This window comes from Capsicum annuum, chromosome 6 (genome assembly GCF_002878395.1).
Source record: "Capsicum annuum cultivar UCD-10X-F1 chromosome 6, UCD10Xv1.1, whole genome shotgun sequence".
NCBI classification, from domain to species: domain Eukaryota; kingdom Viridiplantae; phylum Streptophyta; class Magnoliopsida; order Solanales; family Solanaceae; genus Capsicum; species Capsicum annuum.
In genome coordinates this window covers 50,097,390-50,113,362 of record NC_061116.1, presented here as the reverse complement: position 1 = coordinate 50,113,362, position 15,973 = coordinate 50,097,390, and the positions used below count along the sequence as shown (strand labels likewise).

General features: G+C 37.3%; 1 protein-coding gene across 1 annotated transcript; it reads left to right on the top strand.

The window, feature by feature from the left end:
* The first annotated feature begins 222 nt into the window (after positions 1–222).
* Positions 223–752, top strand: LOC124899483. The gene is made up of 2 exons (XM_047414376.1): positions 223–555; positions 603–752. The coding sequence occupies exons 1-2, from the start codon at positions 223–225 to the stop codon at positions 750–752; spliced, it is 483 nt and encodes a 160-aa protein (XP_047270332.1).
* Positions 753–15,973: the final 15,221 nt, after the last annotated feature.

Sequence of the window (15,973 nt, the reverse complement as noted above, 5' to 3'; positions counted from 1 at the left end):
ATCCAAAGTAAGTCATGGCAATCACTTTGAGGAGCGATAAAAATCTTAATGCAAAACCTCCAAAGTTAACTACGGAGGTAGATACTAGGGTGGTGACCCAAAGGTATCTAAAGAAGTTTCTGATAATTCAAAAAAGCGAAGGAGGATGCAATGTTTAAGAAGTTCTTTGAAATATTTAAAGAGATTCACATTAACTTACCTTTGTTATATGTTTTATAGGGTATGCCCAAGTACGCTAAGTACTTGAGGAATGTGGTTGCAAATAAGTTGCAGGATGTGGAAACGGTAGCACTCACAGAAGAGTGTAGTGCTATGATGACACAAAAGATGCCAAAAAAGCTTAAGGACCCTAGGAAGTTTAATCTCCTCATACAGATTGGCAACAATGAGATGGTTCAGGCGTTTAGTGATTTAAGGGTAAGTATCAACTTGATACACCTATCTCTGTTTAAGACATTAGGTTTGGGTAAGCCTAGACCATGTACTGTGCGTCTACAACTGGCAGATGGGTCCACTGCCTATTCGAAAGAAATCATTGAGGATGTCTTTATAAAGGTTGGTAAATTTGTTATTCCTCTGACTTTATCATTCTAGACTTTCAGGAAGACGAACAGACACCAATTATCTTGGGGTATCCAATCTTAGCAATTGGAGGAGTATTGATTGATGATAGAGAAGGCACTCTCACAATGAGGTTGGAAGATGAAGAGGCGATATTTAAATTTTACAAAGTTCTCAACATAATGTCCTAATATAAAGAACTTTATATGATCAGTACTATTGAATGGCATAAGTGTGGGGTAGCTAGTATACCAAAGGCCTCTTTTGACACCTTCATTGAGTAGCCAATGCCTCCAATACTGCAACCTAACATGATGCAAATTAATTATCCTGAAAAGGGAAAAGTTAAAAAAACAAGTACCCTTGAGAGTTCTCACCCAAGAGGGGTGAAAAGAATAATAAGATAGAGACTAAATATGAGAAAGAGGAGGAAAGAGAACGACTGTGTCGTTAGTTGGGTCGTGCCACAACACTAAATAAGTCACTTCTTGGGAGGAAACCCAAGTTAAGTAGGTATGTTTTCTTTTTAGTTTTTAGTTTTTAGTTTTTATTTCATGTAGTTTTTGTTTTTGATGAGTCACATGTTGATGGAAATTCTGAGTTCCATAAACCTGAGCTAAGGAGCATAGCAAAGAATTGAATGTGGGGTCCCCCAAATTTCATAAATACAAAAGATGCAACTAGCTAGGCCTAAAGGCCTCAGGGAGTATTTCTATCCCTTACTTTTAAGTTCACTATGGGGATAAAGTATATTTTTAAGTGTGGGGCAGGGAAATTCCTAATTTTTGGCTCTATTTAAAAAAATTGTAAGATATTCTTGTTGGTGTTATTTTTTATTACATGGTGCAAGTGTTTTATTTGTATAAGCATATTGAATTTTGCAAATTACTATGTTTGAGACACTTAGGCTCAAGTTTGTGACTCCAGTACTTTTTGGCTTAAAATTTGAATTCATGCTATTGTGTAGTTGGGGGTTTATGATGAGCCTATGTGAGTTGAGCATATGCCATATGTGTGTGAGGTATTTGTATATTCCTTGTTACATGTGATGTCTAGAACTTTCTCGGTGTGTGTGCAAAGTGAAATAAAGAGTGTAGGTTTAGGAGATGATATAGGCATTTCTTTGATACCCTTATTTTTACCTTCTATTTGACCTACCCTTTATGTATAATCCTAGTGAGTCCCATTGAGCCTTTTGATCTTTTTCCTTGGTAGCCTCATTTGTAGACTAATCCATTCTTTGGTAAACCTTAGTTTGATCTAAAAGCTCCTAGGCGCTTTAATGAAAAATTAATTAAGTAAGGAGTTTGAGAAATAAGAAGAAAAATATAAAATTGATGGCCCATGGTAATAGTTATTGGTGTTGATAATTGATGTGTGGTGTTTGGGTGTGATAGACATTGAGCTAGAAATATTACCATGGTTGTGAAAAAGAATAAGAAAAAAAATTGATTCATGTGGTAATAAACAATACTTCCACCATGTGTTTGTGAAAATGCTTAAAAGAGATGGGGATAAACAAAAGATATGGGTAGATAAAAATTGTGTAAATGGTTGTTTGAGATTAGTTCTAAATGTATAATGTAGTGTATTAAAGCGCTTACAGATGTTAGTCACTATACCCGAATAGTTCCTACCCGTCCCTTAGTCTACATTACAACCCGAAAAAGACCTAATTGATCCTAAGTTCACCATTCTGATATTAGTGGAGTACTACACTAAGGGTAAACCTATGATTCATTATGTGTAACTTATGAATTCCTTGAGAGAGTGAGCGTAATTTGATTCTTGTACCCATTACATTAAGAAATGCTTTTATGTGAGTGTATATGGGTAACTCTCTTGTTGTGAGGGGCACATGATTGATGAATATGGGTGATTTGTATGATTTATTTTATTGAATGATAAGCATAAGTCTACCAATTAGGTGAGTCAATTCTTGAGGCTAGGATGTTTTGGAGTAGCGTTCATGAGCTTTCAATTGTGTAAATAACATGCTTAGTGTAGAAACTTGCATTCTATGTAATCATTGTAGTATTAGCTTAAGCGTCTTGCATTTAGTGTAAGTATAGATTCTTATCAACTATTGACACTTAGATTAAATATTTGTTCAAGGACGAACAAGGATTTAAGTGTGGGGTGGTGATGTTGGGTGTATTTATGCATTTTAGTGTTACTATTCTAGCTTATTTAGCCTAGTTTTGAGGATAATTCATGTTCTTTATGTTAATATGATATAAATAATCGTATAAGTGTCCAAGTGTGTGATTATAATGTTCAAAGTGTTTTACAAATAAGTTTGTACTTAATTGAGTCATTTAGAGTTCAATCGAGAAAACTAGTTTTACTAGCTTGTGCTAGTTGTGTGTATAGTTGGTTTCGACGGATTCTAATATGTTTAAGGAGTTTAAAATGGTTTAAATGTGTAATTATGAGTGGAATAAATTATTTGAAATGTGTAAAGTTCAATTTGATTAAGTTAAGAGTCGAAGCGATAAGTTGAAGATCATTGCGAATTAGCCTTATCTTAGTGTGTGTTTTGATTCATCGTTATAGATATTGTGTCTTATGATCTCTAATATGTGGTGTTTGATTATGTACGAAGCTTTGTGAGATTATATGATGATATATTGATGACACAAAGGCTGAAAATACAAGTGGAAACAACACTACATGATATGGATAGGAGAAGGAACGTTCAACACTTTAACCAAAATTGAGGATGCAAATTCTAGTGAATCAACACACTGGTCGATGCGATGCGTCACTGTGTTCATTCATTGCTCCAGTTGGACAAATCCTACTTATACATGGATAAGGGTTTGGCATATACTATAAATGTAATATACTGCCCGTGGTTAGGTGTCTTGGGATCTTGGAATCCTTAAATTATTATGACATTTTCTCTTAATCCTACAAAAGTTAGGATTAGTGTATCTTAGATACACTCATGACTTGGAAACCTGGAAAAAAATATGGTATTGGTTTGGACGTAGTGGAAAAATTTTAAGGAGGCTTCTACTACTTCTTATTACGTTTTTAATTTTTTATTTATCTTTTTAATTATCATAACATGTATTCAATTATTTGGATCATTATTATGACTATTATTGGCTAAAATCCCTCTTTCCAGGGTTAAAGCCAAGAACATGAGTACTATTATTTTGGATTAATTTCATTTAAATTAATTATCATTGTTGGTTGTTTCTTAATTATTTTGAGGATTGATCACCCTTAGAATATATCAATTGTTGACCTTTTGATCTCAGGAGAGGGAATAGGGAGATGCCGTACTTGATTCAAACGTAGGATGATAGCTTAAAGAACTTAATTGGATTATTACATCCCCGCTTAACGATGTAGTTATAATGTCCAAATTAGGTAAATGGTTAGAGTTGGAAGACCATGATCATGTGATTAACCCTACGAATCAATAACCAAGATAAGCAAGTTAAAAAATGAAGTTCAATAAGATAGTATGATTGTTCGACGTGCTTTTACCCTTGGCTTTACTCCATTGATTATCCTAAGTCGTTACTTTTCTGCATTAGTTTAGTTTACTTTTTAGTTTACAATTCCAAAGCTTTATTGATTACTTTTTCTCATTCATTAAACTGGAATTGGATAATTGGAAAAACTAAGTCCCTTTGGGATCGATATTCGGCTTTCTTCAAGGCCACTACATTACTTGGTAGACCACGTATACTAGTGTGTGTGCTTGGGCGCTATCAGTATTGTTAGCACAAGCTGCTAATCAGAAGATGCTCAGTGGATAGCTCGGGTGGCAGAGTTAGTTGTGAAAGGTTAGGAATTTGACCACCAAGCAGCATTCGATGGAAATCAGAACTGAGCTAGAGGTGGTTGTGCTCAAGTTCTCCCAGCGTACCAATATTTAAAGACATATGACTATGAAGAAGACAATTTGGGGTGCATTAAGCCGATAGAGACTGGAGTTATTATTCCTCCTTTTTACCCCCCCCCCCTCTCCCCCAGCATTATCACTGACATAACGAGTGCAATGATTCAGATCTTAAATGTGAAAGGTGTATTTCGGGTCTTCCTACAAATGATGTAAACAAGCACCTAGCAAATTTCATTAGGATCTATAGTTTTTACTCAAACATAGGGGTAAATCAAAAGGTTCTTAGATTGAGGTTGTTCCCCTTCTCACTTATAGGAGAAGCATCTTTAAGTCTAGGGGAACTACAAAGAGGATCTATCACTACATGGAATAAGTTGCACAAGCAATTTTTGAACTGTTTGTTTCCTCCATCCAGGATATTGTTGCTAAAAGACGAGATTTATAATTTTAGGTAGCTACTATCAGAATTTATATATGAGGCTTGGTTCAGGTTCAAGAAGAATTTGTATTGTTCTCAACCATTGGATTTCAGGACGATCTTATTGGAGATATTCTACAGAGCCTTGACCATCAGTTCCAGCCTATAGCAGACACCATCTCTGGAGGAGATTTTATGAGACTAGACTAGGAGGTGTCTTTGGATATGATAGATCAAATCTTGCTCACTAACCTAGGGTGGAAACATCGGAAGGTTGAGAAGGGATTTAGCACGTATGCTATTAGTGCCTCTGCGACAAGAAAGTAGTTGATAATTCAATAGGGCAATAAGTTGTGCTACTAAGAACTGATCTTGGGTTACTACCAAAGTAGTTTGCAGGAGCATGTTTTGAGAAAGTGAACATAGTAGGAGCACAGGGTTCATCTTCCAAAGCTTATGAGTCAGAATTAGAGGAGAAACCAAACTATCTGAATTGTCGGCTGAAGGGTTTTTGAGCCAAAGCTCAAGGAAACACAGGTCAAAACTATTATGTCAAATAGAGAGACCATAATGGGGAGTGATATGATGACTATAGAAAGAAGGCTAACTACAGAGAGAAGGAAGACAGTTACATTCCACCTGGCAGATAAGATACAAAATCAAGAATGGAAGAGATGTGGGAAAAGCCGGTAAAGGTCAAGAAAATCTAGAGAACAACCTTAAAGATATCAAGGTTGACATTTTAGGGTTGACCCAAAAGGTTGAATCTTATACCACTGTTATCAAGAAGTTGGAGCAATAATTCGTACAGAAGTTTGCAACACTGAACTATAGGCAGTCAGGTACCCTTTCGAACAATACTTTGCAAAATCAAAAAAATGATGGTCATGTTCTTGCATGGTCACAAGGAGTGGTATGACTACTATGGATCCCCCATTACCTACTATGGAAGTACTAAGGCATGATAGATATTGTTGATGACACACCTACTAGAGAGTCAAAAAGGCAAAAGGTAGTAATAGTACAGATGGTAAAGACAAAGGTAAGGGTCAGGTCATTGAGTAGGAAATAAGACCAATTCTAAGACCACCCCTATATTTTCCTCAAAGATTAAAGAATAATAAATAAGAAGGAAAGTTCAAGCTTGTCATTAAGTTGTTAAAAGAGTTGAGCTTAAACATCCCTCTCCTTGAGGTGTTTGAGCAGATACTTGGATATACAAGGTTTATAAAGAATTTGGTTACAAAGAAGAAGAGGGATATGATTAAGGATATTGATGGGTAGCACCACTGCAGTGCATTCATGACTAGGTCTCTAGCCTAGAAAAGGGTGATCCCAGAGCACTCACTACACTATGCACTATTGGGTCATCCTAGTTCACTAGAGCCTTATGCCACTTAAAATCCATCATAAACTTAACGCTGCTGGTTGCATTCAAACAATTGGTATTGATCCCTCCTGAACCAACTATAATGTAGATTTTTATGGCTAACTAAACTGTGAAAAAACCTGTGGGCATTTCTTTTGATGTGATTGTGAGAGTTGATAACTTTATCTTTTCGGATGACTTTATCATTATGAAATATGAGTTGGATGCTGAGATTCCTATCAATTGGGGAGACTATCTATGGCCACAGGTAAAGTGATGGTTGACATGGAGAAGGGAGAGTTAAAGTTTAGAGTTAATGGTGAGGAGGTCACATTCAATATCTAAAAAATAATGAAGCAGTCAACCGACATGAGGGTGGTGTCAGTGATAAAATATATTGTTAATCCATGAGGGTATTCCTATGGGTATCTTAATGACATCTGAGTAATCAAGGCACCCACGTTGTGCTACTATGTTAAATCAGTTTTTGTATGGGAGGCAATCCATGGGCTTGTTGGTAAAGTCTGAGTAACCAACACAGTCACGTCATGCCGGACGTTAAATCAAGCGTTGGGTAGGAAGCAACCCATTATTTTAGTGTTCACTTTTGTATATTTTTCTTTTGTAGGTTTATAGCTTATGGACTTACCCAGAATTTGATAGGATTGCTACATTCATAACTTTCCAGGTAGGGGGACTTTGTGACCAACCCATCAAGGTTACAAGTCTCGGTCGATCCAGGTAATGTTAAGCGATAATTGAAAAGATTAAATTTTGAGGATACTAATGGAATATTCTGGACTTTGACACATAATCATACTTTTGGAGCCGTAAATTCAAGTTATGGAACCATAAGTATCTTGGAAAAAATCAAAATGCAAAGTCCAAGATGTTGGAAAGTGGGCCAAAAAATTAGTTAGGCCCACTTGCACCCAGCACATGTGGACCATATGTGGGATATGCGACCACTGGCAGGCCGCAAGTGGCCTAGTTGTAGGCTCAAATTTAATTAAAAATTTTGGTCCACAAATGCTTAAAGAATACCTAATTCGCCCCCTACAATTTAAACATAATTTGACTCATTCTAACCAATTCAAATCTTCAAAATCTTATTTTTCTCTCTATATCCAAACATCCCTCTCAGAACATAAACTAATCCCATACTTGAAAAAAGGCTAAATTAAAACTTATGTGGGGTACCAACTTGTTCTACAACACTAAATACAAGTTCAATCTTTGGTTGTACTTTATTTCTTCATAGTTCACTTCTGGATTCTCAAAGAAAAGGTAACCTTCTCGGCTTCTAATAGTAATATTGTGATTAAAATATTGAACAAGAAATTTAATATGCGTATTTTTATGAAAAAAATATAAAATAAGCAATGCTTGTGTGTAGGAGCATTGAAGTAGCCTAAATCTCTATATGGGACTTTGTTTTGAATTTAAATTCTATGGTTAGGCCCTAAACAGAAGTTGAACTTGAACAAGTAGAGGAATACCAAAAGTTGGGCATGTTAGTTTACATTGAAAATCATAATTCTTGATATATGTGTGCACATTGGACTTGTTGGGACTGCAAATAAGTTATAAGGGTGTGAAAATTTAGGAAAAAGTAAAACTTTTCAAACTTCAATATTTTTCTTCAACTTTTGCGATGCCTTATTTCTATTGGAAACTAACACCTAGTTTTTCAGGTACACATAACAGCAAAAGCTACTAAGAAGAAGGTTGATACATCGAGGAGACAGGATGAGTCCCTCGAGCCTAGTGGATCAGTAGAGGAGTAATCTATTTCACAACTTAGAGCAGCTACAGCCAAGGTGGCACACACAGAGACTAGAGACCAGGTGCTCCAAGAAGCTTAGACTATTATTTTGGGTACTATAGGCTAGCAGCTACCCGAGCACTCAAGGTGGCGCAAAAGGCTAGCCTTTACCCAACCTAGGTATCAAATTGAGGTTATTCAGGATGCTTAGGCATCTCTAGCTTAACCGAGGATGAATTCATCCCAGAGATCACTTCCACACTCTCCCCCACTGAGTGATGATGATGAGGAGGAGGATGAGGCAGATTCTGAGCCAGGTTCATAGGGTGTAGCTCAAGACCCCTAGCCTGAGGAGGGTTCCTAGGATTCATATGAGGCTGCAGACCAGGAGGAGTCATCAACAGTACCCTAGTCTGACGAGGGTACTGCAACTCATGTAAACCTATCAGGTGTACCCCAATCTGAGAAGGGTATAGATAAGGCTTCCTATGAGGTTCCCTTTCCAAATGAGGAGGCACTAGTAGAGTAGGGACAAAGCTCCACCCGTACACATGCCTCATAGGCACTTCTTGAGGAGGATGACCTAAGGTGGAGTGTGGAGGAATTTGGATGATTTTTGATATAGACAGTCGTATCTCATAGATCGAATGGCCTAATAGGCTTATTTTTAGAAGCGCGGGACTGATCTATCTGGGTTGAGCAGACCACCATAGTTGCAGGATGCCTTTGTTTATTATTAGTTAAAGTGGATGACTAGACCACTCAATTCTTATAGCACAACTTTGTTATGAGAATTTAACATATCTTATCATGCCACAGTAGTTCCTTTAAAGCACAAATTTATAGGTCTGATGAGTTATATAGTACAACCATAGCTTGAGCAGACCCTTTATGAGAAGGGTCGGGGTTGACATGTCAGCAACGACTATCAGTTAAGTTATTTTTTATCAAGAATATATCACTCCATCATCCACAGCAAAGTGACTACATATTGAGAGTTGCATGTGATAGACATATTATGAGGGAGGAAGAGTATCAATATAAGAGAGTTGAGATAGCAGGTAGATAGCCGGTTATATTTCACCTTTGGGTAAAGAGACCTCATAGATCGAGGGACATGGTATGATAAAGAAGGCCGCATTAACGTTTACTGCTAAGTTTTGGTGGTTACTCATAAGATAAAGATTGTTCTTTCCTACTTCATATAATGTATCAACTTGGGATAGAGCCACCCTGATTGCTAGTATGATGGTTGGGTATGATATAGACTTTGCAGTCATCCTTCGGCATGAGATTCATGATAGATTATTTAGGGAGGCAACAAATTTTCCATTCCCAGGCCTTATTCAAAGATTGTGTGATGAGGCAGGTGTATCAGAGATACCGGGAGACAATGAGAGAGTAATTATAAAATCCACTACATAGACAAAGACTATGAAGGATTTGGCATGCCCAACCCTTCCTAGGAGACCTAGTAGGCCTACCACAGTACCTCGAGTATGGACCAAGGGCCCTTCAATTTCCATAGAGCCTAGTTATGTTCATGGAGGTGATATGGGAGTTAGCATAGATCTTGAGATGGGGGAGTAGAGTGAGGCCTCCAATTTGAGTATTCAATATGTATGAACAATAATAACTGACTGTATAACATGAATGTGAGAATACATGCATGAATACGTAATTGTAACTGAGATCGTGATAACCCTGACTCATGAATTCTGATAATGTGGATTTACTAATATATGAGTACTGATACTAGGATACTGAATGACTGAGTCTATTAAGTACTGAGGAACTGATGTTATATTACTGATAAAGGGATGACTGTTTCTGACTGTTCTGATTATGACGAACTAGTTTGATTGACTGTATCTGACAGTTCTAAAATTGAATACTGATAACATGGGTTTCGTATAATCAATATACTATTAACTGAGTTTGTGATAATATGATTACTGAGCCTGAATACTTATAACATGAGTGACTGTATTTGACAGTCCTGATACTGATAGAACTAGCTAGGTTTCGCACTGTACTGATTTGATTGTATCTGATAGACCTGGATTTCTTTAAAACTAAACTGATTTCTATTACTGAAACTGGATCTAAAACTGAGACTGTGGGAGGTAATCATCTAACCGACATGGCCCAAAACTGAACTGGTGGGGTCCACTCTATAACCCCAGCTAGAAACGTATCAATACCGTGCCACGGATAAATACAAGCTGTGAGAGTATACCCTCTCTGACAGGGAGCTCTTCTGTCAACCCCTCCTAGTAGGAAACTCAAATGAGATGTATAAATTCCTAAACACCTAGGGTACATCTCAACCTACGCTGGCTATGCAGTTTTGGAACACAAGGATTGCTTTTAAGGATCACACCCTACACTGAATAACAGGTGAGTCCCCATCCTTGGGTTCACTCGATGCTGAATCCTACTCCCAACTGAATAGACACTGAACTGATTAACTGAACTGAACTGATACTAATGGTATTGTTTAGCGAAGCTAAACTGAGTTCACTGAGTTCTTTTGACTAACAGAATGCTACTGAGATCTGAGGACTGACGGAGAGTACTGAAGTTACTGATATTTCTGCGAATACTGAGGCTACCGAGATTACTGAGTACTGATGTTACTGAGACCACTGAGATCACTGATATTACTGAGTAGGACTATACTGATACTAAATTTACTGAGTTTTCCTGAGTCATGGACTGACTGAATTCTGAGGATCATGGCTTGATTAAGAGTATCATGAAAACATGACACTGGATCTAGGCACACAGCTAAATTATTGGGTACAAGTACCCCCAGGACTCGATAGCATTAAACTGACAGGACATAACACTTCTTTAAAATATGACCAATATCAACAATTCATAATACATTAATATGGGGATTTCATGAAGCACATGGTTATCATAGTCTTGGACATGAATGGACTTGCATAGAAACATGTCATACTTTCATCAACCTAATCTCATGGAAATTCCCTCAACCATTCATAATGCACACAATATCATGGAAGTCATTCTTAGTCATAGGGTAAAGCAGACACTTATCACTTGGGTCACAATTAAGCTATAATGCATAATTTCTATTCTCTTAGGCATTTTATCAAACACCTAGGATGCATGACTTAGGGAATACGCATGACCATCAAATAAATAGAAAAAACTCCATATTTTAACTCAATTTCACATGTTTCAAACCACATACTAGCATAGGTTCATGAACAACACATAAAGATTCCAACTTAAGAATCATACAACAATAATCACATGAAGATAATCAACCCATAACAAAATATTCACAATATAAGTTTAAAACTTGATTCTTGGGCTTCATGGATGAAATGAATCCATGAATGAACACTGTGCATACCTTAGTTCTTGATTCTACGAAGATTGACGGAGAGATTCTTGAATTTGTGTCTTGGATTTAAATCCCCTATTGAAAACCCTAGCTTGTTCTTGAGAGAAACTTGAGAAAAACAATATATTTTGGCTGAATTATGTCTGAATCACATCTTAGTGGGTATATATAGGGGTGATAAATTGACCCTTTTAACCCTTGGATGCGGACCCTTGGCACGATGCGGCGCTATCGCGCCATATCACTGGAATTTGACAACTCTGAGTTTGAGCCTTGGTGCAATGCTCAATAATCACAGAGGCTCACTAGATTTTAACGATTGCCATTTTGGCTGGCTCCACGACGCGTTGATGACTTAGGTGGCACACTGTCTTACTAAAATGGCTCTAATTCTTTGCCCGGGTGTTAGATTTGGGCGAATTTGGTATTGATGAAAAGCTTATTCAATTTTCCACATGAGAAAAAGTGAAAATCTTTAAAATAACACATGTTTAAAAGTGTATTCATCTTTGAAACAACTCTTTAATATTTTTGGGATCATTTTAAGCTAGGTAGAAGTACAGGGTATCACAATATCTTCCCCTTGGGAACATTCATCCTCGAATGAGACTAATTTAGATGGGAGAAATGATAAGTTGAAGTACATACTGAACATGAACAGCTGAAACATGACTATCTGACTGACATTACTAAGAATTATACGGAGCATGCATATCTGATGTATGATTTTATGATTGAGTTGATACATAAATGCATGACTAAGAGTACTAATAAGCTGATCACGCATATCTGATGTGTGAATACCTGAATGAACCGACTCATGAATATACGACTGAACATGTAAGGGTAACGATACCAAGTTTGAAATAAAAATTGAGCATGGAACTAAATACCACATTTGTAACTTAAACCTGAACATGAAACTGGATAAGCTTACGAAAAGCTATTACCTTGGGCTGAGTCTAAGCTTAACTACTAAATATGCATAAGAGAAAACATGATAACGTAACTGGGTCTGGAATATGATACATGATCCAAATATCGTGATCTGAACTAAGTACCTTGAATATGGGGCATACGATCAAGATTGGAGCTAGAGGGTCAACCTACAGGTACCCACTATGCCAAACTTGATTTGTTACGAGAAGAGAGCGGCATGTCTATGTCATGAAAATTTTGGAGAATTACAGTGTATCTCCCCTTTGGGACACTAGGTCCCTATAAGAATATTGATTTGACTGTGATACTGAGGAAAATTGGGATGATGCACAAGGAACCAATGAACTGAATCATTACTGGCATGGATTTATGAAAAATATATTACTTGAAATTGCGAGATCAAGCGTATGACATGATTTAAAAACATTCTGTAACTGAGGTACTGAAATACTAATGACTGAGTAACTAATAGTTATATGCTATGGTTGGGTAATCCTGAAAGTGAACTGAGTTTTTGATCTGGCTGAACTAGGACAGGGACTGAGATTGTAGCCAAGATAGTAATTGAGAATGTAATTGTAACTAAGACTGTAATTGGGACTAAATGTTGGTTTTCTATAATTGAGGATTAGACTGGTATAGGATCACTGAATTCTAATGGCTAAATAACTAATATCTTAAAGCCATGATTCTGTAGGACTATCTGAGTCCTTTACTGGATACTGACTACTGAAGAACACTGTAACTGAGGACTGCAGAACAGAACATTAACACTACGGATTCACTGAGGTATCTAACCTGAGAGTATACGTGACATAATCTGAGTTTTACTAAACCCTAAGAGTGAAGTCATGAATCATATGGGCTAAGCATACTGTAAAGAATGACATGAGTGCATGAGTCATGAGCTACACAACCTGAGTCTGATGTTTCTGTACTCATAGAACTTTATTCGATATAGAGTAAGCCGAAACTCCTCTTACTAGGAACTTAAATCACATACTATTTTTATGGAAAGCACGGGAATATAAGCTGGGTGCATAGAATTATGACATAAAGCATGCATAAGTATCGAGAGGGTTGAAGTACAAAACTTGGAATTGCGGTAGGAATAGGTCGGGAATTATCTTTCCTTATTGATTTCCTACACATATTGGTATTACTACTAGAACCTGAAGGCTTAGATTTCTGAGATATCATAACCAGACAGTTACTGCATGCCTGTCGGGCTGTGTTAGACCGACTCACTGGGGTAGAGCCTGGAAAAGTTCCTGTTAACATTTGGTCTGACCTTAAAGTTAACTGTTATACAAAGAGTTACAAAAGAAAAAGAAGTTCCTAAATCTGAAGAAGTGAGAACATGTAAATGAAGTATTTGTAACATACCAGTGGTTGCATCAGGAGGACTTTCCTGATCTTGTCGGGACTGAAGTACATAGATTCTATTTGGGCGTTGCCCACTGATTGCGCTGGAATTGGCACCCTGCTGATTTGGGCGACCGAACTTAGTTGTAGGATGACCATATTGACTTTGAGGATCTGGTTTAGGACAGTCTCAGACCTTATAACCTGACTTGCCATATCTAAAACACACATTACTGTCGGCTCTACACACACCCTTATGATGCTTACCACACTCTTTGCAGAGCGGATGAGTAAAAACCCTGCTCTCACTACCCTGGCCTTGGAGTGTGGTGCCTTATCTCTACAGTTATTTCTAAACTTTGGCACTGGTGCACTAGCTGAAGATAGAACTGGGACTGTAAATTACTGTCTATGCTGATAACGGTTAACACCCTATGACCCTGGCTGATAAAAACTATAACTACCAGTTCTGGCCCTCTTATTTTCCCTCTCTTTCTTCTTAAGTTTCTGCTTCTCAATCTTCTAGGCATGGACCATAAGCCTAGATATGTCTATCTCCTTAATCGACATCGCAGCTCGTCACTTCTTAACCACTCTACCTGATACCCTAGACATAAACTTACTCATTTTGGATCTACTATCTACTACTACATGGGAAGCGTACCTGGCTAACTGAGTAAACTTGAGGGAATACTCTTTTACGCTTATGCTATCTTGTCTAAGGTTGATGAACTCTAATACTTTGGCTTTTTTTTGCTCTTAGGGAAAGAATCTATCTAAGAAGGCTGTAGCAAATCTATCTAAGAAGGCTGTAGCAAACTCTTCCCACTCTATGGGCTCTATATCTATACCCCCGTCTAGCTTTCACTGCTTGAACTACGTATGGGCTACATCTTGTAGCTGATAAGCGTCTAACTTTGCACTCTCACTGGAAGTCACTCCCATGATGTCTATGACTTTCTAAACCTGGTTGAGGAATTTCTGTGGATCCTCTTCGGACTAAGAACCTGAGAAAAAGGGAGGATTCATTCAGGTGAAGTCCCGAATCCTGGCTGCAGCTGAATTGGCCACTGGGTTGGCCAGAATAGTAGCTGGCCATTTATTTTAAGCTGCAACTGAATTGGCTAAAGTAGTGAATGCAATCTTGAATTTTGTATGAAAGACATGCTCATCCATAGGATCTGGCTGAACAGGTTGAGGTACTAACTGATTTCCCATTTTTCTTTCGTTAGTCCCTTTGGGAGGCACGTTCTGTAAATAAAAGGGAGAATGGATTAGACTGAGAGAAAATTTTCAGCTTATGCTCACTGGCACGACATGAATACTGAAAGAAGAGAAACTGTTCCTAAAACATCTCATAGCCTCCTGCACATAAGTGTGGTGCATAATATACCCATGTACAAGACTCGACTAGATTAGGCTTTTCAGACTTCCTAGGATACTGTTGAACCTTAGGCTCTGAAACCAAGTTTCTAACACCCCAAATATAGTACCCAAAATGCTACACGGTGCTCGTGACCCCAAAGGACCACAAACTAACCCATGATTGATATTTATAACTGAGCATTGAATAATACATTGTAAATATGCAGAATATAAGTTGTAAGGCCATAAGATTCAAAACTTAACTAATACTAAATATAATATAATGTCTGTAATGTAGTATAAAAATACCTAAAACTGACATAAACTGTCTGAACACATGTTGTAGTTTGAAAGCCTCTAAACTATCTGAAAACTGTGGAGTTGATGGGATATGTCCCCAACTAACTCCAAACTACTGAAATAATAAATTAATGAAACAATTATGCTATCCTCGAATGATGAGGACTCACTCTAATAAGGATGCTCGGGAGCTCATGCTTCTAAAACTATGGTATAAAACACCATAGCACAAATGCGTCAGTACGTTAAATATACTGGTATGCATGTAAGGTAGGCTAAATACAACGGTTCATATGCATGAACAATAATAACAAACTGTATAACATGAATGTAAGAATACATGCATAAATATGTAACTGGAACTGAGATCATGATAATACTGACTTATAAATTATGATAACGTGGATTTATTGATATCTGAGTACTGATTCGGGGATACTAAATGACTGAGTCTATTGAGTACTGAGGAACTGATGTCATATTACTAATAAAGGGATGACTATTTCTGACAGTTCTAATTATGAAGAACTGGTCTGATTGACTATATTTGACAGTCCTAAAACTGAATACTGATAACATGGGTTTTGTATAATTAATATACTATTAACAAAGTTTGTGATAAGATGATTACTGAGTCTGAATACTGATAA

What these genes read in the sequence shown, in the direction of transcription:
- LOC124899483 (XM_047414376.1), top strand. Translation starts at nt 223, where the DNA reads ATGCCCAAGTACGCTAAGTACTTGAGGAATGTGGTTGCAAATAAGTTG. An exon ending in TTGAGGATGTCTTTATAAAG is followed by an intron (nt 556 to 602) that starts GTTGGTAAATTT and finishes CTAGACTTTCAG; the next exon opens with GAAGACGAACAGACACCAAT.